This window comes from Pygocentrus nattereri, chromosome 25, assembly GCF_015220715.1.
Source record: "Pygocentrus nattereri isolate fPygNat1 chromosome 25, fPygNat1.pri, whole genome shotgun sequence".
Classification (NCBI taxonomy): domain Eukaryota; kingdom Metazoa; phylum Chordata; class Actinopteri; order Characiformes; family Serrasalmidae; genus Pygocentrus; species Pygocentrus nattereri.
In genome coordinates this window covers 21,502,081-21,529,195 of record NC_051235.1, presented here as the reverse complement: position 1 = coordinate 21,529,195, position 27,115 = coordinate 21,502,081, and the positions used below count along the sequence as shown (strand labels likewise).

At 41.9% G+C, this 27,115-nt stretch overlaps 2 protein-coding genes across 4 annotated transcripts in view; both read left to right on the top strand.

Annotated features, from left to right (window-relative positions):
* Nucleotides 1-859: 859 nt before the first annotated feature.
* skor1a (SKI family transcriptional corepressor 1a) lies at nt 860-14,658 on the top strand. Of its 3 annotated transcripts, XM_017703511.2 has the most exons (9): nt 860-1,141; nt 2,511-4,242; nt 5,239-5,326; nt 5,974-6,054; nt 6,592-6,660; nt 9,016-9,090; nt 10,654-10,728; nt 12,977-13,042; nt 13,801-14,658. In XM_017703511.2, the coding sequence occupies exons 2-9, from the start codon at nt 2,521-2,523 to the stop codon at nt 13,893-13,895; spliced, it is 2,271 nt and encodes a 756-aa protein (XP_017559000.1). In that variant the 5' UTR covers nt 860-1,141; nt 2,511-2,520; the 3' UTR covers nt 13,896-14,658. The 3 variants fall into 3 exon arrangements, with proteins under 3 accessions (XP_017559000.1, XP_017559002.1, XP_017559001.1); XM_017703513.2 differs by lacking the exon at nt 12,977-13,042; XM_017703512.2 differs by lacking the exon at nt 12,977-13,042 and having other exon boundaries at nt 13,798-14,658.
* A 7,397-nt stretch (nt 14,659-22,055) lies between these two features.
* The window catches only part of pias1a (protein inhibitor of activated STAT, 1a), a 68,800-nt gene continuing 63,740 nt past the window's right edge, over nt 22,056-27,115 (top strand). The window contains exon 1 of the mRNA XM_017703565.2: nt 22,056-22,123. Within this exon, the coding sequence (XP_017559054.1) occupies nt 22,100-22,123 (24 nt within the window). The 5' untranslated portion in view covers nt 22,056-22,099. The remainder of the gene's footprint in view (nt 22,124-27,115) is intronic.

The window sequence follows — 27,115 nt, the reverse complement described above, 5'->3', positions numbered from 1 at the left end:
ACACACACACACACACACACACATATATATATATATATATATATATAAATATATAAATATATAAATATAAAAATATATATAAATATAAAATATATAATATTTATTTAAAATAATGTTTACAGTATGTTTTAAATCAGTTATAATAACTAATTGTCTTTGTTATTTAAATGCATATATGTTTAAAACAAAGTGATATGTATATATAGACACACACACACACACACACACACACACACACACACACACACACACACACACATCTTCTAAGCCGCTTCTCCTTTCTCCTTCTGGGTCGTGGGGGGTGCTGGAGCCTATCCCAGCTGTCATTGGGCGCTATATATATATATATATATATATATATATATATATTTTTTTTTTTTTAAGGGGGTCTGTCTTTGTTCTTTTCTTCTGTCTCTCTTTCTGTCTCTCTGTATTCTTTTTTTCTATGTTCACCTCTCCCTCTCGCTCTCTCTACCTCTCTCTCCTTCTCCCCCCGCTCTCTCCCTCTCTCCCTCTCTCCCTCTCTCTCTCCTCTCTCTCTCTCTCCTCTCTCTCTCTCTCATCTCTCTCTCTCTCTCTCTCTCTCTCCTCTCTCTCTCCTCTCTCTCTCCTCTCTCTCTCTCTCTCTCTCTCACTCTCTCTCCTCTCTCCTCTCTCTCTCTCCTCTCTCTCTCCTCTCTCTCTCCTCTCTCTCTCTCTCCTCTCTCTCTCCTCTCTCTCTCTCCTCTCTCTTCTCTCTCTCTCTCTCTCTCTCTCACTCTGTCTCTAAATGGTTAAGAGGCTCTCTGTGGGTGTGCCTTCTCCTTGCCATCATTATTATTTTGGTTGTTCCCTCCTCCTAAACACCGCGCGCTCTCAGTCTGATAAGAAGTGGCGCGCGCGAGCTCTTGGCCTGCCACGTGCTCACGGGTCTCCCACACACTCTTATACACACACGCACACACATACACATGGAGCGAGCGCTGAGCTCACGGAGATGCGCGCTGTAGTGTGACACACACGGAGAAGAGGGAGAGAGGGAGAGAGAGAGAGAGGGAAAGAGAGAGAGGGGGATCAGCAGTTCTGGACTTTTCTGGACGCGTTTTTAATCATTTGGAGCAGCCAAAGTCATCCAGCTCTGCCTTCAGCTCCTCAGACAAAGGTGAGTGTTTTACCTGCCGTTACTGTGTTTGAGGGAGAGGTGAGCACGCTGTTATAACACTGCGGGGTAACTGTCTTCACCACAGCCACAGTGAGCTCTCTGTCCATATGCGTCACTGTTAAAGCTCGAGATCTCAAATGAAATGACGTGAAAAAGATCAGGGCTGAGGCGTCAGTGCGGATAAAGCTTGTTTAAGAGGAATTCCGAACAGTCTGCGATGCCACCCGGTGATAGAGCAGCAGAACATTTTCTGTGGGCCAAAAGCGAATTAAAGCTCAGAGTTTTATTAACAGATCACTGCGACACAGGCCGTGTAATTACACACAAAGCACATTAGCGGGGCTTATTCTCCCTGACTAAGCTCATTGGCGAGGCTCAGACTCTCTTTCCCTTCTGCTCTTTCACCCATTAGCTCCGTTAAAGGCCCTTAAGTAACGGGCCCGAGCTGCTGATCACGGAGCACGAGCTGCTGGCTGTACAGCACGCGCAAACTTCACATCAACATTTCCGATCAGAGGCCGTATTTATTTCCTCAAAACCAGACAAATATCTTCATCTTATCTTATATCGCATTTCATTAATCACAATGAAAATCAGAGGCGGCGTCAGAAATGCAGTGCGCTTCATTTATGTAATTAATATTAACTAAATGCAGACTGAATATCAGTTATATGAACCGCGCGCAACGTTTATATACTTAATAACAACGCAAAACAGCTTGAATATCACTTATAGCAAGCACATACAGGATACTGATCAAGATATCATTAATAACAAAAAACAGGCAGTGAAAAAGGCCAAAATGTAAATAACGTAAATTGCTCGTGACGCTGCCTCAGCCTATCTGAATATTCGTGTTTCAGACTTTAATTATGACACCATGATTCGTTTGATCACCGATTTCTTATATTTTATTTTTTATTCATTTGTTTTATTGCTGTTGATTATAATAACACGGCTCTAATCACTAACTAAAAAATAGCCAAAATAAATACGGAAATATACAAATCAAGATTAAAAATTAAGAAATGGGATAAAACTTAAAATATAGATATTTTAAAATAAATGTTTCCTGATGCTGTTTCTTATTTTTATCTTCTTACATGCTGTTTTATGTTCATGAATATAAAATCTGATTTTTCCACGTACATATTGTTGATTTTGTGTGATTTTTTCGATAAAACAACACGTTTCGTCGTTCTTCTTTTACCTTTTTAAATTTAAATTTTAAAGTTTCATTTTAAAGTTTTTTTTCTTTTTTTTTCCAGACACACATTTCTTGTTTTCAGTGTTTTTTTTTTATTTCTTGATGTAAATTTTATGACCTCCTTCTCTCTCCTGGCTAATTTTCCTCGTCTATGTCTTCCAGATCTCCGCTCATGGAGTCTCTGAGCTCGCCCCTGCCCGCGGTCCGGGACTCCGGCTCTTCCCCGCGGCCCCCGGCGGAGCTGCAGTCTTTCCCGGGTGGCGGTGGCGGTGGCGCCTCGCTGAAGGCCAACCAGGTGAGCGAGACGTGTCTGTACGGCGTGCCGATCGTGTCTCTGCTGATCGACGGCCAGGAGCGCCTGTGCCTGGCGCAGATCTCCAACACGCTGCTGAAGAACTACAGCTACAACGAGATCCATAACCGGCGCGTGGCGCTGGGCATCACGTGCGTGCAGTGCACGCCGGTGCAACTAGAGATCCTGAGGCGCGCGGGCGCCATGCCCGTGTCGTCGCGCCGCTGCGGTATGATCACGAAGCGCGAAGCCGAGCGCCTGTGCAAGTCTTTCCTGGGCGCGCACTCGCCGCCCAAACTGCCCGAAAACTTCGCCTTCGACGTGTCGCACGACTGCGCGTGGGGCTGCAGGGGCAGCTTCATTCCAGCGCGCTACAACAGCTCGCGGGCCAAGTGCATCAAGTGCGCGCACTGCGGCATGTACTTCTCGCCCAACAAGTTTATCTTCCACTCGCACCGCGCGCCCGACTCCAAGTACACGCAGCCGGACGCGGCCAACTTCAACTCTTGGCGCCGCCACCTCAGACTGAGCGACAAGGGCTCGTCGGAGCACGTGTGCCACGCGTGGGAGGACGTCAAGGCCATGTTTAACGGCGGCAGCAGAAAGAGGACGATTCCGCTCAGCGGCTCCCAGCCGGCCTCTCCGCTGACGGCGCGCGGGGGCGGAGGCGCTTCCCCGGAGCTCGCGCGCAAAACGCCGCGTTGTAGTGGCGGCAGCGCGGACGACGAGCGCCCCATCCCGGGCGTGCGCGCACCCTCTTACCCGCTCGTGCCTCTGCCCAGCAAAGGCTTCGGCGCTCTGCACAAGCTGCACGCGCCTTTTTTCCCGCATCCGTACGGAGGCTTCCCCACGTTCGGCGCGTGCCAGAAGAAGGAGGGCAGCGGCGTTGGCGGCGAAGACGGTGGCGCGAGAGACACGCACAAGGCAGCTACAGCGGCTGCGGCAGCGGCTGCTGCGTTCTGGCCTGGCGCCAAGGATACGGCGCTTTACCCGGCTTTCCCGGTGTTCTGGCCCGCGGCGGGCGGCCTGCACGTGCCCGCTTATCCACACCAGCAGGTGCGCGCCAAGGAGCTGGCGGTGGAGACGCGCGAGAATGAGCGAGGAGGAGTAGGAGTAGCAGTAGCAGTAGGAGTAGGAGGAAGGAGCCCACCTGGAGAGCGTGAGCGCTGGACCGACGAGGACAGGTCCGAGGAGGTGAGGTCGCGCGACAGTCACGTGAGTCACGTGAGTCACGTGAGCCATGTGTCGGCCTTTAGGCCAGTACTGAGGGACGCGGAGAGCATCGCCAAGCTGTACGGCCACCGAGAGGCGCGCGCCGCTGGACCCCCGGCCGGTCACCTGTCCCCGGAGCTCGCAAGCTCCAGCTCCAGCTACAGGTCAGTGTCTCCTGATGTGGACAGCGCGGAGGAGCCGGACGTGGATGTGGAGTCAAACAGAGCGCCGGAGGAGGAGGAATCCCACCAGAGCCCACTGGGACAAACCTCGAACCGGGCGGGAGAGGAGGAGCCGCAGAGCAGGAGAGCGAGCAGCCCGGAGCCCAGAGAGCCAGGATCCACGGAGGAGGACAAGACCGGCCAGGACAGAGACACCCCCGCGTGCGAGGTGGGTAATAAGGGGTGGGAGATGAGGTGGAGGAGCGTGGAAGTAAGAAATCGCTGGTACCCTTACCACCACCAATAAATAAAAGAATGAGTGAATAAATCAAAAGGATGAGTAATTTCCATATTTAATATTTTAAAACAACCAGTGTTAATATTAATAGTTGTATTTATTAGTAGTTGTGTTTGTGTTTTTAAATGCAAATATTTAATAATATTTCTATTAGCTTTTCAGCCACAATCAGGTAATCAATATTCTTAAGTTATAATATTTAGTGTTTCAAGGCAATCAATATTTTCCAGTGAGTGACATTTGCTATTGGCATTACATTAGCATTTAAAAGAATATAATCAGTCATTTTCAGCTAATTATATTTAAAAGCAATCAGTATGTACAGCCAGATACTGAGGAGACTATTTGAAGAATAAAATAAAAATATATTGATTATATATTATTGTTTAAAGCATGTATAGACTTAGGTTTAGTAATTACGTTGATTATTACTATTTTCCCATAAATATTTAAAGACATTTAGTGTTTTCAGTGATCGGTATTCAGTATTAAAAGAGATTTTAAACCTAGTCATTTTCCCTCTGAGTTGTATTTGTTATTTAAAAATGAATAATCAGTATTTTAAAGTTAGCGCTATTGAGAATAAAGTGAGTCTATGGGGGTGAAAAGCCTCAGAGGAATAATTGCAGTAAATTGAGTAAATGGAGCTGAATAGCTGGCCAGGTGTAATTCTGGCCTGAGGGCTCAGACGTGTTTGTGGAAAGGCTCCCCTGTGACTGCACAGCCAAAATACCCTCTTTGTCATTTTCACTGATCCAGTTGAAGCTTCAGTTTGAGTAATTTGTTTTAATGACATTGTGGTATAAGCTGATGATCATCGGAGGGCTGAGCAGTGAAGAGGCTGCAGCAGGAGAGGAGGAACTGAGCTGAGCTGAGCTGAAATGAGCTGAAAGGTCTGGGTTGGTAATTAGAGCTGAACTGTTGCAGGTGTGTGAGAAGGATGCTGCTGTGTGTTTGAACCCTGCTCCTGTTCCAGCCCCCAGATACCCCCTCAGCCCACCTCCACCAGCACACGGTAACTGCACCCCTTACACAGGGCATCACTGATTTATTCAGAATCCTAAACAAATATTACCTTTTTAAAAACAGTTTCAGCCACATACAGTATATATTGATTAGGATTCAGCGAAGTCTTCATAGGGCTACAATGGCTTTTTATAGGCTACTATATTTCCACAGTTTAAACGATATAGTTTAATGTTTTCACAGAGATTCGGTGATATTCTTATTTTTTCATAAGGCTACTACTACATGCTTACACAATTACAATAACAGATTTTCAGATTTTATATACGGTAAAGTGACAGCTCATTAAGTATTAAGTTTGAAAGATTTGTTAAAATATTTAAATTACATTTTTTCGCATTGTTAAATTATTCTATTATTAAATTGTATATATTATTATTACTATATTATCAAGTTTCCATCGTATATTGTTTTTTAAAAATTAGGTTTCGACCAACAAGACACACACACACACACACACACACACACACACACACACACACACACACACACACACACACACACACACACACACACACACACAGACACAGATAGATAGATAGATAGATAGATAGATAGATAGATAGATAGATAGATAGATAGATAGATAGATATTATGTATAATATAATGCGTTTGATGCACTCTCTCCTCTGTAGAGTCTCACAGATCGAGTAAAGGCTCAGTGGAGGAGAGTGAAGGCCAGCAGGTCTGTCAGGATCAGCTGAAGGAGAGTGGGAGTGAGTATCAGGCCATCTCTCTTTCTCTCTCTGTCTCTTTCTATCTCTCTCTGTCTCTCTCTCCCCCATTTCTCTCTCTTTCTCTCTCTCTCTCTCTTTCTCTTTCTCTTTCTCTCTCTCTCTGTCTCTCTCTCTCTTTCTTTCTTTCTCTGTCTCTCTCTCTGTGTCTCTCTCTCTCTCTCTCTGTCTCTCTCTCTCTGTCTCTCTCTCTCTCTGTCTCTCTCTCGCTCTCTCTCTCTGTCTCTCTCTCTCTTTCTTTCTTTCTCTGTCTCTCTCTCTCTGTCTCTCTCTCTCTCTGTCTCTCTCTCTCTTTCTTTCTTTCTCTGTCTCTCTCTCTGTCTCTCTCTCTGTGTCTCTCTCTGTGTCTCTCTCTCTCTCTCTCTCCCTCCCTCTCTCTCTCTCTCTCTCTCTCTCTCTCTCTCTCTCTCTCTCTGTTGTATTTCATCTGTAGAGCACTCTCTCTCATCTCCGCATTAATGCCTCTGCATATTTTAAACTCAAATTATGCTCTTTTATGATTATTTTCTCTCTTATCAGCGGACGCTGCTCTGCGGACTGACAGCAGATTTCAGTTCATCGGGAAAGACATTGAGAAAATGGCGAAAGGTAAAGATTATTTATTTATTTATCTATTTACTGAAGGCGTTGTAGTTCATCACTATTTTTCTTATATACATTTTATTTTACATTTTTTATTCTCAGATTGACTCGTGTTTGATTTTTTACTAAATGACTATTTTCTGTTTTTTTTTTAAGAAAACAAAGCAAAATCAACGTCACGCGCATTATTCACAAATGTCCTTGAACTGCTGTAGCGCGCGCGTACACACACACACGCACGCACGCACACACACACACCCACACACACGCACACACGCGCGCGCACGCACACCGCTCGAGGCAGTGCTCCTCATTATCTTCCAATATCATGCTTGAGAAAACGACAGCAGTTGCTTTTCTTTAACTGATCACTGTCTGTAAAACGCAGCTGAAAGCGTGACAGGACAATCCGTTAAACAGCTCGCGCTTATTTATGAGATATTAACCCGTTAATGTCCATATCTGAACATCTACATTCGGTCCTCTTGCTCTCAGAGCCTGCACGAGCGCCAGTCTATGCACAGTTCTCCACACAGCCACATCATAGGACTAAACAGCGAGATTCAGTTCTCAGGCCTCAGCGTTTAGTCGCACCAGACTGATAAACTAAATCTAAACCGAATCGATGATGAAGAGATGTAATCAGGCCAGCTCTCTGTGCGCCACAGTGCTGAAACGGTCAACTGGACCGTGCGAAGAAAGCTCAGAGTGTCGTGTCCTACGTTTTAAAATTTATTAAAAAATTTTTATTTTATTTGATTTGATTTTTTACTTTTATTTTTAACTTTTATTTTTTTACTTTTAATATATAAACGTATATAAAACCTGTAACGTTACTGTGTTTTTCTTGCATCAAAATAGTCTAAATTCATTTTCATTCATACAGTGAACAGGTTTTTGTTACCTGCCTTCTTCTCTTTTTTATTTAGAATACTTTTTATTTATTTGCTGAGTTTAACATATAGGAAGAAAATAAATAACATGTAAAATGTGACCTAACTTTTACACAAACCACATTTTATATGTCATTTTCCCCCACTATGTTAAATGCAGCAAACAATCAGTAAAAGTGCATTAAATGTGCAGAACTGTGTCTGTATGTAAATGATCTCTGCTCTGACTGCCTTATTGTGTCATTCAAAAAGCTGCTAAAACACTCCTTACAACTTCCACTGAATGGGCAGAGCTAAACTGCTGTAAGCTGGGCAGGTGGACAGGTGCAGCTTAGTTTCTACAGTATGGACTGAGTGGTGAATGATTAGCAATGTTTGCCTATTATAATGAACTCCTTCATTTTAAAAAGAGAAAAGAAGTAGGGAAAAGTAGGGAAAACCCCTTCAATATATCGCTGTTGTTGGAAGAACATAACTTTACAGGAGAAGGAAAAAACCCTGCTTCATTTTTAACATAAGTCAATGGAACCAGAAGTTTTTCCAGGTGAGTTTGGGCCGTTTCTTTGGGTCCATTCATCATGAAATCTACGTACAATGTAAAGGACAACAGGCATTTTCAAATGATCTCAAACACTGAAAAACACCAAAAATGGACAGATGGTTTTCTTCCGACAACAGCGGTGAATTTAATTGTTATTCTAAAGCAAAAACATTGATCCTGCCCAATGCTTTCTTCACTGTTCATGAAATTTCTCAACAGCTGAAGTATTATGTAAGTACACTCTTAAAAAAGAGGGTTCTTCAAAAAGCTTTTCAAAGAGGTTCTTTACAGAACCGTCTCCAGCACATTCTCCATCAATCTGAAGAAGAACCATTTAAGGAAACAATAAATGCCTAATTATTCAAAGGGTTCTTTGTTCAAGGCTCTATATAGAACCATTTTCTTTACTAAAGAACCGTCTGTATGATTAAAGGTTTATTGCATCATGACATAGTGCTTCTTCAGACTGAAGGAGAATGTGCTGATGGTTGTATATAGAACCTTTTTGAAAAGACTTCTGTATAGCATCAAACAGGGTTCTTCTATTGTAACAATAGAAGAACCATTTTTGGTGCTATATAAAATCCTTTTCAAAAGGTTTTACATAGAACCCCAAGCAACACATTCCCCATCAACCTGAAGAACCATATCACAGTGCAAAGAACCCTATAATCATTCAAATGGTTCCTTGAGTGTTCTTTATATAGAACCATTTTCCTTACTGAAGAACTTATTGAAGAACCATCTTTTTTAGGGATGTGCTTTACTCCTAGTAGTACATGTATAAGTTCTACAAACCTGAGTTGATTTAATAAAAATAAAAGTGTTTATTTCAGAGTCAGGTATTAGATTACTCAGATGATCAGTGTGGGAACTGAGGAACTGAAACAGGCTCCTGATGATCTTTTATTTGTGTCTTTCTGATAGAGGAGCTCCAGAAACAGCTGGTGGAGCAAATGGAGCTCAGAAAGAAAATGGAGCGAGAATTTCAGAGTCTGAAAGGTAAACTGGACCACACTGCCCACCTGAGTCTTTAAAATAATATTTGAAGAGGAATTCCTTCACATTTTCTGTATAATTAAATGATTAGGATGTTAACAGAGTCATGCAGAGTGGTTTGGGGTGAGATGCTCCTCTCTGGAGAAACTTTTGTCAGGTTACTTCACAGTGGTGGTGATAGGAACCAGGCGTCTGAGTTAACCTCACAGAAAATCATAATATAAAAAGGTGGCATATATGTTGCTGCACTCTAAGAAATAAAGCTATAAAACTGTCATTAGGGCAGTTGTCACTGGGGTGGTCTCCTCAAGAGTACATCTTTAGTCAGGGAACATAATTGTACCATAATCCATTGAAATGATATTATCTCAGACTCCACACACTCCATCTTGTCTCCAGGCTTTTTATTTTATTGATCCGTTTTTAAAACATTAGGTTATGAAAAAAAGATACAAACATGTACTTTTCACCAGTGAAAAACTTATGTAAGGTGCACAATTGGATGTTAAAACCAAGTTTGTAACTCAGAGAGTGCTTTTACATAGTTTGTACCTTGATGAATGAAAAATGTACCTGAATCTTTATTGCTGACAATGTGTTGTCCCAGATATTGTTTCATGGTAGTTTTGAGATGCAGTCGCATGCAGAGGTTTTGTTGACAGCTGGTCAAATCACATGCTTTTGTTGTTTTCTAAGTAAAAATAGGTAGATGTCCTCTCCAGAGAACACACTTCAATTCACAATTACTGTTTATCTCCTGAATTTAATACAGTGGGGAAAAATATGGAAACATAAAATGTGGCCTGTGCAAAAGTCGTGGCATATTTTATCATTTATGTTACGCTTTTCCAACATGTTAAACTCAGCAAATCAATAGACATTGTGCTCTAAAATCTGAAGTTTGTTACCTGTAAAGGATGAGTTAACTTATTTCATCTCACTGGTGGTTCACTGTCATTTTGGATAGTAAATATATATATATGTCTGTTGTAGACAACACAAACTTTGGTTAGCACTGTTTGGTTAGCATTGCCACTGTTAGAAGAAAAGGTGCTGTCCAGGTAAACTTCAGTCATCCAACATGCGAACAATATAAATGTACCCACATGGTGGTTCAGGTCCAACTGTGTACATTAAATGAGTTTTAAAGGTACACTGCATTCACTTTATCAGGGGAAAGAGGCATACTTGAATCTTTTCATAACTTTAATAAATAGAAAAATAAAATAAAAACCCTGAAGGGTAAAGAGGTAATGGAACTTGCTTTCTGTACCTGAAACAGAATATGGTACAATTATGTTCCCTACTGAAGGTGATACCCAGTGATACACCCACATTTGTGTGAGAGTGTATAAAGAAAGGTGAGTGCACAAGTTTCTCTATAACAAACTGTTTCGCAACAAACCACTCAGAATGACTGGGCTTACACCTCAACCACTGAATTACGCAGAAATGTAGAACAATCAGTGAAATCCTCCCAGATTACACAGCGCTGGTGTGTAGAGTGTGATCAATGCAGTGACAGGCTCAGACTGGCTCTTTAATGCCCGTGTGTGTGTTGAACAGATCATTTTCAGGATCAGATGAAGAGGGAGTTGTCCTACAGAGAGGAGATGGTGCAGCAGCTGCACATAGTGCGAGGTGAGCTGAGGTGATATAAACAAACAAACAAACAAAAACACTTTCACAAGAGTGCCATGTGTGAGCAGGTGTAAGAGTGATGAACTGAGAAGAACAAACAAAGAAGATATCTAAATATATAAACATAGGCTAATATATAATTGCTTCTTATACAAAAACAGATTATTTGTTGGAACAAAATCTTGTGTCTCTGTTTTTGACACTTTTCTAGTTTTATAGCATCATTTCAATTTTACTTTGTGTGACCATTTCATGATGAATGGACCAATAGAAATGTCTTGAAATTACTTGGGGAAAAAAAAAACTTTTTTTACATTACAAGACTGGTTTCCATTCCCCTGTTCAGTCACCTTTTTCGGAGACACAAGGTTTTGTTTTGACAGTGACATAATAGGATACTATATATAAAAGTGACACTTGCATATTTTTTGTATGCGATCAGAAAAAAGGGCACTGCTGAGGTAAATTTGCCTGAGGTTAAGGTTATAAACAATGTTAATGACCCTTTAAAGGTATAATATGGTACATAAGGTCCAGTTGTGTACATTAAATGTGTTAAAAAAGGTACAAACATTTACTCTCCCAGACAAAAAGAAGTATATTTGTACCTATTTTCGGTAGAATAATCAACACAGTATGCACTCAAAAGAATCACTGAATTTTGGAAAGGATTTCTACTCATTTAAATGTTCTACACAATAATATATATATATATATATATATATATATATATATATACACACATATATATATATATATATGTGTGTATATATATATATATATATATATATATATATATATATATATATATATATATATTTTTTTTTTTTTTTTTTTTTTTTTTTTTTCTCCTGTTAATTTAACTGGTATTAGCCATGCTTATCAAGATAAAAGTGGTCACTGTGGTTTAGAACCATTATGAATGAATTTATAGGGTAGCTTGCCCTACTGCCAACAATAACAAAGTTAGGTAAGCAATACAAGAGGAAAAACACACCCAGTGTGCAAATAGATGGAGCCAGGGGCCAATAAAATCCTGTATTCTGTGCCAGTCTCTCCAGTTGCTAATGGCAACAGACTAACCTAAAAATTCCTTAAAGAACCCTTTTGAATACATGAAAAAGAAATGTAATGTGGGAAAAGTCCTGTTTGAAGCACAACAGAATACATGGGAGCACATCTCATGATATCAGGTGGACTTTGGGAAGCACAGTTTATTCTCTTTTATTTGAATTGATTGGGTTTGGTTGATTTAATGCTTGGGGTGATAACATCAACACTAATACTTTAAAGGGGAGTTCCGCAGATTTTTCACAGTGGCTTGGTGTGAAATGTTTTGTTCTAGAGAATCTTACAGAGTCAGCATTGTTTGCAGTGGTGGGGATAGGAACCAGACGTCTGAAGGGTTTCATGCCTCTAAAAGCTCACTAACAAAGTTATTACATGAAATGCTTTTAATGAACTGCCTGATGTCTGATACATGGTTTTACAGTGGATTTGTGATAGAAGTTTGGTGTAAAATGTATTTTATTCAATTTATTTTAATCCATTCATGGTGGAGGGACACGTGTAAGGTGTTCTATGGAAAAATAGTCCTCAAAAAACTTTTTATCAGCATCAACATTACATTAAGCATTTAATTAAAAAAAACTTGTGTAGGTCCACTGGTAGGTTTGGCTATATCTGTTTTTTTAGACATTAGGACCCCTGGGGCCTTTCGCTACCACTGTAAGGGAATCTGCAAGCTTCTGTGCAAATGAACCATTTCACATCAAACCATTCTGAATGACTTTATTTATATTTCAAACACTGAATTATACTGAAATTGTGCAAGAATGGTGGAACTTCCCTTAAAATATATTTAAAAAATAGGTCAATTCAGTCAGTCAACTGCAACAAACTTTTTGTAGTGTTGTGCAGCAACAAAACTGATTGGAGACAATCTGTGAAGCACTGTGCAAGAACAAAATAGCACTTGTGTTGAGAGTTTCAGGTTTTAGGAGGGTTCTACAGGAAGATTAAGCATAAAATAGATGACTAGGCTTTTTTTTCTCCAATAATTTTATTTTATTAGTCCAATAACTTTTAAATCATTCATACAATTGAGAACAGGCAAAGAAAACCTGATCTTGAACTTGGAAAATCTTGATTTAGAATATAGAGTCACACATTTTATACTAGTTTGATTTTCTTTCTTCTCATTAATTTATTTGTTTTGTTTTTTTTTTTGCTTGCTTTGTTATTTTAGACACTTTGTGCAACGAGTTGGATCAAGAGAGAAAGGCTCGTTATGCAATTCAGCAGAAGCTTAAAGGTAATTTATAATAAAGGCCAAAAGAAAATTGCAGCTCAAGCAGTTGGAAACCCGAATCCCACCAAAGCAAATAAATCAAATTAAATCAAATAAATAAGACATGAGTCAAATATGCAAGTGCTACTTTTCTTAAATTATTATAATTTCTTCATTGTGTTCTACACTACATCAAAATGACCTTGGAATCTGTTGGAGTAAGTTTGATGGCTTTTCTATCAGCGATGTATCATCCTACACAGTTTTCAAACTGGACGTAATGGACCTGCAGATGGTCCAACATATGACTGCATACGTTTGCACACCCCCTGTCAAATGATGTGTTTTGTTGATAGTGACACTGCAAAACTTCAGTATGACATTTTCTGCTCATTTTAGTGCACGTTTTCTATTTATTTGCTGAATTCAACATATTAGGAAAAATCACATAACATAAAATGTGCCACTTTTGCACAGGCCACATTTTATGTTTTCTTTGTTTCCCATATGTTTAACTTAGCTTCTCTGTAGAGGATATATTAACTTTATTTCACTTATAAATTCAACAAAACTTCATTTGACTGGGGCGCCAAACCCTTTCCATTAGACTGAAGGGATCTAGTAAAAATGTGGACAAACTGGGGGTGCCTGAGGACCACTTTAAGATCAACTGCTGTACAGCATGTCTCACTATGTATGTTCAGTGCAGTCTGAGATAAATGAGCATTCAGCGAGGCTTCACTCTGCTGTATGCAGCACTAAATGCTGTTTTCTCCTAGAAGCTCACGACGCTCTACACCACTTCTCCTGTAAGATGCTCACCCCTCGCCACTGCACGGGGACCTGCACCTTTAAGCCGCCTCTACTACCACCTTAACCAGCACCATGACTGCTTTATACATCCACCAAAACCAAGAGACCTCTCCAAGGAACACCCGCTCAGTCTTATTCAAAACAAACCTTCCTTATGAACACAATGACCTTTCTAAGAACTACAGATGAGCAAGCTTCTCCAACAATGATGGAACAGTAAATTCTGCTTAAATGGACATTTATCTGGACATCAAGATGCTGCAGAAATCCACAAGCCAGCAAAGTGGATGCCAGTGGTTGAGAGCAAAATAGCTGAATTGTTATAAATACATGTATCATAGAATGATAATATATGTACAATAGAATGAAATTGTTCAAAGCTGTTTGTTTTTCTTAAGATGCCACAAACACATAAGGTGGCAATGTGCAATGTGAATTTCACAAGCTGTAATTCTTAAATGTTCATTATTTATGTGTTTTTACATTCTTTTTGGCTTCAGACTGATTGACTCACTGACGTGCTCTCTCAGATGTATATGTATAAGCACTTTAAATGGGAAAAAAGATGAGATCTATCTAATCCAAATTTAATCTACCTTTAAATCTCGCATATTTAAATCACTCATTTTCCCATCTGGCTGTGTACAGAGTAAGAATTTTGACCCGAGCACTTAGTCCGTTTTCCCCCATGAACACAGCTCAGACTTTTGGGAAATGGCATTATTCTCCATATATGTGATTCCTCTGCTGTGTACTATGACTTTTGGAGTGTGCTTTCAAGATTTAAATGATCTCCTTCTTCATTATTCAATAAAAGTTCCATTTGATCATTAATGTGCTGCAGAAATTTAACATGCATATTTGCCTATGCATTTAGTAAAAGCATTCAAGTCATCCTTCATGCCACACTAAACCAATTATGATCACCATAACACACACACACACACACACACACACACACACACACACACACAAGCACCTCGTTCACTTCATTAAGTATGCAACTTGCCAAAGGTCCACTTTGTAGTTTCACAATTACGGACTCTAGGTCATCTGTATCTCTGCATATTTTGACCCCCTTTTACGCAGTTCATCAATAGTCAGGACCCCTACAGGACCACCACAAAGCAGGAGTTGGATTATTTTCAGCACTGCAGTGACACTGATATGGTGGTGGTGTGTTAGTGTGTGTTGTGCTGGTCTGAGTGGATCAGAACAGCAGTGCTGCTGGAGTTTTTATACACTGTGTCCACTCACTTTCCACTCTATTAGACACTCCCACCTTGTCAGTGCACCTTGTAGATGTAAAGTCAGAGACTATAGCTCATCTGCTGCTGCACAGTTTGTGTTGGTCATCCTCTTGTCCTTCATCAGCGGTCGCAGGGCGCTGCCTACAGGACGCTGCCCACAGGACACTGCCCACAGGACGCTACCCACAGGACACTGTTGATTGGATATTTTTGGGTGATGGACTATTCTCAGTTCAGCAGTGACACAGAGGTGTTTAAAAACACTCATACCAGTGCAACACAGACTAACATGTCAGTGAAACTGACCAGAAATTTTGATCAGAAAATTTGATCTCATCAGCCCAGTTTTATCAGCGTTACACTGGCTTTCTGTCAAATTCCGTATTGACTATAAAATTCTCTTATTGACGTATAAAGCCCTGCATTGTCTTGCACCAGAGTACCTGCAAGATCTTATTTCCCATTATGAACTGCCATGTTTACTCAAATCACAGGATGCTGGTTTTCTACTGGTTCCTAAAATTCAGAAGACTTCAGTGGGTGGAAGAGCTTTTTCTTACAAAGCCCCCAAATTGTGGAATAATCTCCCAGTTAATGTTCGGGACTCTGACACAGTCTCAACCTTTAAGTCTAGACTGAAAACATATTTGTTTAGTTTAGCTTTTGATAATTAGCCTTCCCTTTAGATAAAGACAGGAGATCCAGGGGTTCATGGACACAGAGGCTTATGGTAAACTGAGATGTTGGTGCTGTTGACCCACCACTTCACGCAATCACATAGGTTTGTTGATGGTGGAGTGGGGGGATCCCAGTGTCTCAGGGTACTCTCATATCTATGTTACCTTCTGGTTCTCTCCTTTTAGTTTATGCCGTTATAGTTAGATCTGCCAGAGTCACCAGCCACACTCTGAAAAAAAAAATTTTTTTTCTTCATATTTCCTAGTCATACTCCTGAGCAGAACTAATTTTGTCTCTTTACACTTCCTGAGATAATGACTGCCCTCCCATCCTGCTGAACACTGTTGAAAGACTGGCCATCAGGGCCTCCTCCTCACCATCACCAACCCTATCTCCTGTTCATTTGTGCCAACTGCAACACCCTCAGTTACATTGTTACACTGGATGGCAGATGAATGCAGATCTACCAGCATTGAGATAGGATGAGGCTGTTTCAGCTCACTCCCACTTTTCATAAAGACTCTGCCTCTACCAGTGCAGTTTCTAAAGCTTTACCATCCAGTCTTCAAACAGAGATCCTCTTAGCTTTTATTTGGTTTTTAGCTTATAAAATTGTAAATACTGTTTGAACAGAGGAGGATGGGTCTCCCCTTGTGAGTCTTGGTTCCTTCCAAGGTTTCTTCCTGCAGTCTGAGGGAGCTTTTTCTTGCCACCTTTGCCTCTGGCTTGCTCACTGGAGGATATATGTTGTAACTATATGTTTTCAAAGTTCTGTAAAGCTGCTTTGTGACAACATCGTTTTAAAAAGCGCTATACAAATAAACTTGAATTGAACTGAATTGAAACTGCAGTGCTGAGAATGATCCACCACCTACATAACACCTGCACTGTGGTGGTTCCCTGGGGGTTTGATCATTGATGAATGAAACGAAGGTGGCCTAGTAAACTATGCAGAGAAACAAACGAACTACAGTCTGTAATTGTAGAATTGGTTATCATCTAATACCACAGTCAAAATTAAGCGTGCTGGTGATGAAATTTAATAAACATGGATTCCGAATCTCTGCGATGGACTGGCGACCTGTCCAGGGTGTTTCCTGCCTCCCACCCGATGACTGCTGGGATAGGCTCCAGCACCCTCCTGCGACCCTGAGGGAGAAGCAGCTTAGAAAATGGATGGAGGGATGGATGGAGGGATGGATGAATGGATGGAGGGATGGAGGGATGGATGGATGGATTCCGATTCTTTGCAGTCTCAGGTGAGCTTGAACAGCACATTCCTCAGGCAGTTCTGCTAAATCTCACTAACGAAAGCTGATTAGTAACACTGCACAGGCAACACATATTTGTACATATGCATGCAATTTGAGAGAAATAATGCTTTGAAAAGGAAAGACTCTACAGCCAAAAAAAATCTGATACACTATATGGACAAAAGTATTGTGACACCCCATTTAATCATTGAATTCAGTCTCAAAGCCACAGAACTGTAAAATCAAACACCTAGCCATGCAGTCTGCCTTTACAAACATTTGTGAAAGAATGGGTCGTTCTAAAGAGATCACTGGTGTTGAGGGTGTTACTGTAATAGGATGCCGCGATTGCAACAAGTCAGTGTTTGTAATGTTTCTTTCTTCCTGAATATTCCATGATTAGCTGTAAGTTGCATTATTGAAAAGTGGAAACGTTTAGAAACTAAAGCAACTCAGCCATGAAATGGCAAACCACGTGAAGTTACAGAGCGGGTTGTCGGGTGCTGAGGAACATAGGGCATAAAAGTCACCAACGCACTACTGACTCAATAACTTTCATACATCCTCTGGCATTAACACCAGCACATGTGCTAGAGCTTCATGGCATGCGTTTTCATGGCTGAGCACCTGCATGCCTTATATCACCAAGCACAATACCAAGTGTCGGATGGAGTGGTGTAAAGCATGCCACCACTAGACTCTGGAGCAGAGGAAACATGTTCTGTGGATTGACAAATCATACTTCTCTATCTGGCAGTATGATGTTGTCTGGATTTGATGAATGCCAGGAGAACATTACCTGCCTGACTGCATTGTGCTGACTATGACATTTGGTGGATGAGTGATAATGCTATGGCATTGTTTTTCAGGAGTGAAGGGAAATCTTAATGCTTCAGCAAACCAAGACATTTTAGACAACTGTACGCATCCAAACTGGGACCAGTTTGAGTAAGGAGCCCCTTTTCTGATCCAGCATGGCTGGGATCTATAAAGGCATGGTGGGGTGAGTTTGATGTTGAAGAACTTGACTGGCCTGCACAGAGCCCTTACCTCAACCAAATTGAATGTGTTTGAGGAAGACCTGGAATGGGGGCAGCGAGCCAGGCCCTCTCGTCCAACATCTGTGTCTGACCTCACAATTGCTCTTCTGGAAGAATGGGCACCAATTCCCACAGACACCTTTCAAAATCTTGTAACAACCTTCCCTGAAGTGTGGAAGCTGTCATAACTGCAAAGGGGGGGACCAAGTTCATAGGCCCATGGATTTAAAATGGGATGTCATAAAAGCTCCTCTAGGTGTACATTGTAGGTGTTCCAATATTTTTGTCCTTATAACGTATACGCATTACTGTATTATGAGGTCTACAGAGCTTTTAACAGATTTTATGGGCCGCTGATTTAATACTGTTTACTCTAAATCCAATGCTGCCATCTAGTGGATGTATCTCGAAGTACACAATCAAATCTTTGCTCCGTGTCTTTCCCATGACTTTCATGTTCATCTTCATGTTTGATGCCCAAAAGGAAGTTACTACCTCATTTCCATTGCTCAGAGCCCTAGCAACAGATACGTGATGGATCCTGTTGTAGGAGTAATTATGCGAGTTGGTGCTTAGTGAAACAATGGGTTGTGTTTCAGTCCATGAATTAATTCTTTCTCTGTCTTTTCTCAGAGAACACAAGGAGTTTTATTAAAAGCCACATGGGGCAGTGAGAGGTGTTTAATCTGAATGTAGGTCCATGAAGCTTGAACATGTGTAGGTGTGTGCTACAAACTTATTTATTTACCCACTCAAATGGATTGAATCATATAATCTGATTGGTCAGTTGAACACCAGGTTCTGATTGGTGAATCCTATACACTGAGTGGCTAGTTAAACAAGAGGTTGTGATCTGCTACTTTAAACCTGTATGCTGGTTAGCCAGTTGAATCCTGCACTCTGAATGGCTAGATGAATGCAGTGTTCTGGTTGGCAAGGTGAATGCTGCTTTCCATTAGTTAGATGAATGCTCCTATCTGATTGGCTAATTAAATGCTGTAATTTAATTGGCTCGTTGACACAAACTTACTAATTGTGTCATGCACTCTCATTGGCTAGCCTAGGGGTGCGCAACTGGGTCCTGGATGGACATTGTCCAGTTTGGTGATTTACCTTCTCAAACAAACCTGATTCAACTCATCTGTTACCTGCCAGGTTTAGCTGGTGCACCCACAGTGTTGCCTCTAGAGCTCCTGGATAGAGGTTGGTCTCTGTCCTACTCAGGGGTTGCACAGGGTGAGAGATGCCGGGCGGGTGTGGGGATAGTCACGAGTCCCTGGGTGGCGGCCATGCAGTTGGAGTGTGTCACAGTGGATGAGAGGGTAGCTTTAATGCAAATTTAAATCGCAGAGAGGAAAACTCTGACTGTTGTCTGTGCTTATGCACAAAACAACAGGTCGGAGTATTTGGCCTTCTTGGAGCGAGTGGGCGGGGTTCTGGAAAGGGTCCCGCCTACAGACTCCATTGTCTTACTGGGAGACTTCAACACTCATGTTGGCAATGACTGGGAGACCTAGAGAGGTGTGATTGGGAAGAACGGCCTGCCCAATCTAAAGCCAAATGGTGAATTGTTATTGGACTTCTGTGTCAGGCATGGATTGTCCATAACAAACACCAAGTTCGAACATAATGATGTTCATAAGTGTACATTTGACTGGAGCTCCTTGAGGTGCTGAGCTGTCAACTGATCACCATCTGGTGGTAAGTCACATCAGATAGCAGGGAAAACTGATGGTCAGACCCGGTAGGCTCAAGTGAATAGTGAGAGTGTGCTGGGAATGATTGTCGGAGGCCCCTGTTCAGAGTGATTTTAACTCCCACCTCCAGGAGAGCTTTTCTCAAGTCCCGGAGGAGGTAGGGGACATGGAGTCTGAATAGACCCTGTTCAAAACCTCCAGTGTGGAAGCTGCCAGGCGAAGCTGTGGACAGAAGCTTGTGGGTGTCTGTCAGGGCAGTAACCCAAGAACCCCCTGGTGGACACCGGTGGTGAGGGAGGCCGTCAAGCTGAAGAAAGAAGCCTTTAGGGTCTGGATGGCCCGAAGGACTCCCGACTCAGCGGATAGGTACCAACAGGCAAAAAAGGTGGTGGCAGCAACAGTGGCAGAAGCAAAATCCAGGGCGTGGGAGGAGTTTGGTTAAGCCATGGAAAAAGATTTTCAATTAGTTTCGAGGAGGTTCTAGACACTTTCTAGAACTTTGAGGATCTCCTTAATCCGGGAGTCAGGGCCAAAGGCTTCTGGCATGTCAAGCACCATTTCCCTGGTGGAGGGCACTGAGGTAGTTGGCAAGCTCTTCAGTGGCAAGGCACCAGGAATAGATGAGATTCATCCAGAGATGCTTAAGGCTCTGGATATTGTGGGGCTGTCGTGGCTAACACGCTTCTGCAATATTGTATGGAACTCGGGAACAGTACCCTCAGACTGGAAGACCGGGATGGTGGTCCTTATTTTTAAGAAAGGGGACTGAATGGTGTGTGCCAACTACAGGAGTATCACACTGCTCAACCTCCCTGGGAAAGTCTATGCCAAGGTGCTGGAAAGGAAACTTTGACTGATAGTTGAACCTCAGATTGAGGAGGAACAATGTGGATTCTGTCCCGGCCGTGAAACAATGGACCAGCTTTTCATCCTCACAAGGATTGTTGAGGGGGCATGGGAGTTTGCCAACCCAATCTATATGTGTATCTTGTGGGAGGTCCTCCAGTAATATGGAGTGCTGGGCCTACTACTCTGGGCCATTCAATCTCTGTACTTCCGGAGTGAGAGCTGTGTTCGTATATTTTCAGTGTTAGCATTGGACTTCGCCAGGGTTGTGCCCTGTCTCCACCCCTGTTCATGATATATAGACAGGGTGTCAAGGCGTAGCCGGGGTCAGGAGGGTATTATGTGTGGAGGCCGGAGGGTGGCGTCTCTGCTATTTGCAGACAATGTTGCAAACTCTGGGTCTTGTTCACGAGTGATGGGAAGAGGGATTGTGAGATCGGTTGCATGCTGAGACTGTACAAGACTGTGGTGGTGAAGAGGGAGCTGAGCCATCTCAACCCTCACCTATGGTCATGAGCTGTGGGAAATGACTGAAAGAATGAGATTGCGAATACAAGTGACAGAAATTAGCTTTTTTGCAGGGTGATGGGCTACACTCTATTTGATAGGGTGAGGAGCTTGGCCATCCGGGAGGAGCTCGGAGTAGAGCTGCTACTCCTTCGCATTGAGAGGAGCCAGCTGAGGTGGTTCGGGCATCTGATACGGATGTCCCCTGGATGTATCCCAGTGGGGGTGTACCAGGCATGGCCTACTGGGACAAGACCGCAGGGTCATCCTAGGACCCGCTGGAGGGATTATTTCTCCAAGTTGGCCTGGGAGCGGCTTGAGGTCCCCGGGCTTGAGCTGGAGGAAGTTGTGGGGGACATGGCCATCTGGGATTCTCTGCTTTCCCAGCTGCTACCGTGACCCTATCTGGACTAAGCGGTTAACGGTAATGATGATGATGATGATGATGATGAGCCTGCTAGTTGAGTGCTGCACTCTGACTGAATCAAGCACTGAACCATGCCTGTAATCTACTTACATGTGAACAAGCATGTCATTGCTAAAATTTGACACAGTCTAAAGGACAACTGCATGTTTGCCATCACATCTGAGTGAACCATATTTCATTATTATTTAGCCAGCCTATAGAACTCATGGTTCTACATAGGAACCATTGCCTTTATTAAAGAACCCTTGAAGAAACATCTTTTGTAAGTGTGTATGCTGGTAGTAAGTTGGGCATTAATTCCTCAAACAGTGCTTGTATTTGAGTGTGGGATACTTTATACTTTATATACTTTATACTCCTTTATAGTCCGTTGATACTCCCCTACTCTCCGGCCGGAGGCACGATCCGCTCCACTTATATGAAAACAGTTATAAATGGCATAATTGGTGGTTAATTGATTCCCATCACGGTGGGCGGGTACATGCGAAGACGTACGCGATGACGCAATGGCGCCGCGCGTCCCCAAGCCACGTGACCGGCGTACGTCACGCCTGCGCTAGGAACTACAAGATGGCGGAGAGTGCGGAACTGAAGGTAAAGCGCTGCGCTCCGATTTCCACTCAGATTGTCAGCTCAGAGTCTGTGCTGTGCCCGTATGAGTGGCTGCGATGTTCGCTAACAGCGGGTAGACTTTAGCTAGAGCCCTGAAAGCTTTCTTTAGGAGGCAGAAGTGAACATTGAAGCCGCCTTGGCTTCTACGGTTGTTGTTGGGCAGCGATAGCTGTAACATGTTATTGTTGATGTTAAGAGAGGGAGTGAGAGGTAGAGAGAGAGAAAGAGATAGATAGAAAGACAGACAAGGAGAGGGAGAGTGAACGTTTGGTAAATTAGAACTCTCATCTTATGGTTAAAGTGTCAGACAGACAGATGTTTCATAGTTAGAATAAAAGCAGTATCTGAGTGCAAGAACTAGGAGTCAATGACAGAGAGAGAGAGAGAGAGCGAGCGAGGGAGGGAGGGAGCGAGCGAGGGAGCGAGCGAGGGAGCGCTGTCCACAGCTGCCTCTCCTCAGGGGAATAGCCAAGTTTCTGGCTCTTTAAGAGAAGTTTTGTAAAAATAAAGAGACCGTGCGGCTAAGTATTCAGACACATGTATGTTCGTTCGCTTGCGAATATATTTTTGTTGTGGTGTTTTGGTGATAAATGTGCATGTGATAAGGCGGCATCAGCTAGCTAGCTGAGCTAAGCTAACAGTCCTACTTCTTGCTAGAATGCTCCATGGCTCTCTCTCTCGCTCTCTCTCTCGCTCGCTCCTCGCGCGCACTCGCTCGCTCACTCACTCACTTTCGTCTCTCTCTCCCTCCCTCTCACTGCTTCACTCTAGCTCGCTGTCGCCTCTCTCTCTCGCGCGCGCGCACGCTCGCTCACTCTCGCCTCACTCACCCTCTCTCTCACTCTCTGTCTCACCCTCCCGCCCGCTCGCTCGCTCGCTCGCCTCACTCACCATCTCTCTCGCTCGCTCTCTGCACTGTTCCTAAGAGAAAATCAAGCATTATAATGTAAATGTTATAAGGCCTGATGAGGAGACGCGAATCCGTTTCTGTGTTTTGTGTCCATGTAATTAAAGGTGATGGCAGTGTCAATGTGTAATGTGTGTGTGGTCATTTATGGTGTGTGTGTGTGTGTGTGTGTGGTGATGATACTGGTTTACTAGCTGATGTGTAGCTTCAGGATGGAGTACAGAAAACCTGTTGGGCAGAATTTGTAATTTGACTTATTTATTGGAATGCATAATACTATTAGTAACATGTCAGTATCAGAAGGTTATTGCTTTAATAATACTGTCGGCATAAGACAGATGTTTAGAATTGACCAATGCTTTAAACCTGTATTTACTGATGTATTTATTGTGCTCTGGAAGAGCAGAATGTGCTCTATTGTGCTGAATTATTGTGCTAAAATGTATGCAGTTTACTCCTTACTGTATTTCTAATCCAGGCAGGATGTCTTCAATTTTAAATGTTTATGTTTTGACCTCAACATCAGATATACATAAAATGATGGATATTTGTGCATACACACTTAATATGTAGCTATCTAGGTAGAGTTTGAGTGTCCTTTCCACCACTTACATGTTGTGGACAGTGCTGGTAGAAGTGACAGTATTATCACAGAACAATTTAATTAAAGATTTATAATAAGTGCTGTGATATGAGCCATTGTGATATACTATGATTTTTGCCTGCAAATTATAGATGTGACTGATTTTTATATTGAGGTGTCCATAAAGATAAATGAGCATGGTTGTCTACAGGTAAGAGAAAAATGTCCAAAGTACTTCAGCTGAGAGTAGCGTAGGGCTGAGGACTTGCTGTTTTCAGTGATACGCACTTAAAAAGGATGGATCTTCAAGGGTTCTTTAGTAATGGGAATGGTGTTCAGAACCATGTTTTCTAAATAGAACCATTTTATGCTTAAATGGTTCTTTGCATGGTGAAAAGGTTCTTCAGATTGATGCAGAATGTGTTATATATGGTTGTTTGTAGAACCTTCTTGAAAATAGTTCTATACAGCACCTGAAAGGGTCCTTCTATTGTTATACACTTGGCATTATAAGAATAAAAATGTTGCTGTGTAGAACCATTTTCAGGAAGGTTCTGCATCAAATCAGGAATTTTTGTGTTAGATGATTAGTGGAGGATGCCTCCTCTGATGTTGGCTAAACCTACCAGTTTTCTGGTGCTGGGTGCTGTTGAGGATTCGTCGTCTTATGTAAGATATTTTCTCCTCAGTGAACAATGTATTTACATGTTAGTTTGTAAGAGAAATATACTCAATGGCCACTTTATTAATTGAATTGCTATTGTTATTGTTGAATTGCTAGTTAACACTAATAACTAATCAGCCAATCACATGGCCGCAACTCAATGCATTTAGGCATGTAGAGGTGGTCAAGACAACTTGCTGAAGTGTAAACCAAGCGTCAGAATGGGGAAGAAAGGTGATTTAAGTGATTTTGAACGTGGCATGGTTGTTGGTGCCAGACGGGCTGGTCTGAGTATTCCAGAAACTTCTGATCTACTGGGATTTTCATGCACAACCATCTCTAGGGTTTACAGAGAACGGTCCGAAAAAGAGAAAATATCCAGTGAGTGGCAGTTGTGTGGACGAAAATGCCTTGTTGATGTGAGAGGTCAGAGGAGAATGGACAGACTGGTTTGAGATGATAGAAAGGCAACAGTAACTCAAATAACCAACCAAAATCTCTGAGGAATGTTTCCAACACCTTGTTGAAAGTGTGCCACGAAGAGTTAAGGCAGTTTTGAAGACAAAAGGAGGTCCAACCTTTAGCAAACTTTAACCTACGAGCAAGTGTACCTAATAAAGTGACCGGTGAGTGTATATTTTCACAGTATCTGGACCTAGCAAGCATCAGCTAGATGAGCTATCTTAGTCAGAAGTTAGACCATGCTGTCTCTGCCTTCTCGTTCAGGTCCTCAACAGCACACTTGCATTAGTTCAGTTTTATTTCAAAGAGGTGTGCACAGTGTAGTGTACAAACTTTCTCCGTTAAAACATTAAATTGTACAAAGTCAATTTGTAGACAAAGTAGCAAAAGCAGCATTAAAAATACCTTTATCCTTATGATCATATAGATTCTTTTATGAAAAAGCTTAACTTTTTTATATGTAATAGATATTCTAACTAGACCCAGAACGATTTACAGTTGTAGGTGAAAGTAGGCGTCTCGACCAAAGACTCTTTATGGTGCAGTGGTGGTGTTCCTGAACCTTACACCGTGTTTTTGTCTTCCAATTAAAATGGGCTTACTACTACAGCTGTCATGATCATGAAACTTTAGTGATGGATATTTGTGAGATAAATAATTGTGATTAAGCCTTAAGTGGCGAAACAGGCTTACTAGACATCTTACTTGCTAGCTGTTTTTATGCTTTTACAGTTTGCCTGGAACAGATTGTTGTACTTGCCCACTGTTTTAAAGCAATATTTGCTGATGTGTTTGTTGTGCTCCGGAAGAGTCAAACTGTCAGCATTTTATTCATTTTACTTCATCTGTAACCCTACATAACTAAATGTTATATTTGTCTGTAATGTTAATCTGATGATTCAGTCCCAGTTTCAGAAATGTTTATGCATCAGTATCAGTAAATATGTACATGAGTATCAGGTATTGATTATGGTCCACATGGCAAATATTGGTGGATCACTACATACAAAATATTGCAATACTTTATTACATTGTCTCTCTCATGCGTGTTATTATGAGTGTCCTGCTGCTGTATTAAATAGTTTGTGAGTGTGAGTTTGCAGTTGCAGTGCTAAATGATGCTATGTGAAACTGTTTTGAAACGGAAAATGCCACTTTGCTGAAACAGGTGATAAGTAGCAGCTAATGCATGAGATTGAGCTAGTTTATTATGTACTCATTCTCACAACTTGTTTTAGCACAGAGCAGGTGACGGAGAAAGCCCCGGTTCATTAGGAGCTATGCAGGATATTGAAACTTTATACCGTCTAACAGTGTACAGCTTGGAGGAGGAAGCTCTCCTACACTGTTTCAAATGTTATGTATAAATAGTTGGTGTAGGTGTGTGTATGTGTGTGTGTGTGTGTGCGTTAACATATGTGTGTACGCTGTGCTCGTAGGCTTGGACTGTGCCTGGCTTTTTTGCTTCTTGCTTTCTTCTTATTTATTTGAATAAGGCTTTTTCAGTGCAGTCCACCAGCTCTGTTTGTAGTATTCAGTGTCCTTCACTTTGACCTACTGTTTGTCCTTGATACACATTTAGGCTTGTGTCTATAACAGGCCGAGCCATATGGGGACAGGAGTGAGGACAATCTAGCCTGTGCTTTTATTAAGTTCTGTGCATAGTTTCTAAATGCTTTTCTACATGAAATGCTGCTGATGTTGCGTGACAGTAAAATGCAAAAGACCAATCCCTGCTCTTTAATGGACTTTGATTTGTAGAGTTGATGTTTTGTTACTCTCTGGACCGCTGATGACATGGTTTAAGCTCTTTGCCTTGTTGAAATGCTAGTCTTTGGCCACAGATCTGCATGCAACACTTTGCCTTGAGTAGATACGTAAATCAAAGCGCTGAGAAAAAGATCTGAAGGTAGAACCTGTATAGCCTGAGGCTAATTGAAAGAGAGGTTAAACTGTGCCAAAGCTGAAATCTATGAATTTTAATGTTATCTTTCGCATCTTGGTTGTGCAAAAGTCCCAAACATCATTTCTGATTTTAAAAGCATCTCATCAAAGGAACACTCCAGCATCTTTCAGTTTAATCTTGGCCTACCACATTTCCAAATTAGGGATGCCAATTTTTAGAAATGCTTTTGACTGATAACCAAGCATCATTACTCAAGCAATAAGTGATTAACTGGCAAGCATAAAATCAGCACTGTCACTCATTAGAAAAATCTGCATTTGTCAAACTATATATGTGTATGTAGACCAGTCATTTTTAACCTACATTACAACAGATACAGATCCCATGACTAAGTTGACGTTGCCATTCGTAATGCACATTTACAGTAAAAAAAAACCTCTGTAGCTCGATGA

What these genes read in the sequence shown, in the direction of transcription:
- skor1a (XM_017703511.2), top strand. Translation starts at nt 2,521, where the DNA reads ATGGAGTCTCTGAGCTCGCCCCTGCCCGCGGTCCGGGACTCCGGCTCT. An exon ending in GAGACACCCCCGCGTGCGAG is followed by an intron (nt 4,243 to 5,238) that starts GTGGGTAATAAG and finishes GAACTGTTGCAG; the next exon opens with GTGTGTGAGAAGGATGCTGC. An exon ending in CATTGAGAAAATGGCGAAAG is followed by an intron (nt 6,661 to 9,015) that starts GTAAAGATTATT and finishes TCTTTCTGATAG; the next exon opens with AGGAGCTCCAGAAACAGCTG.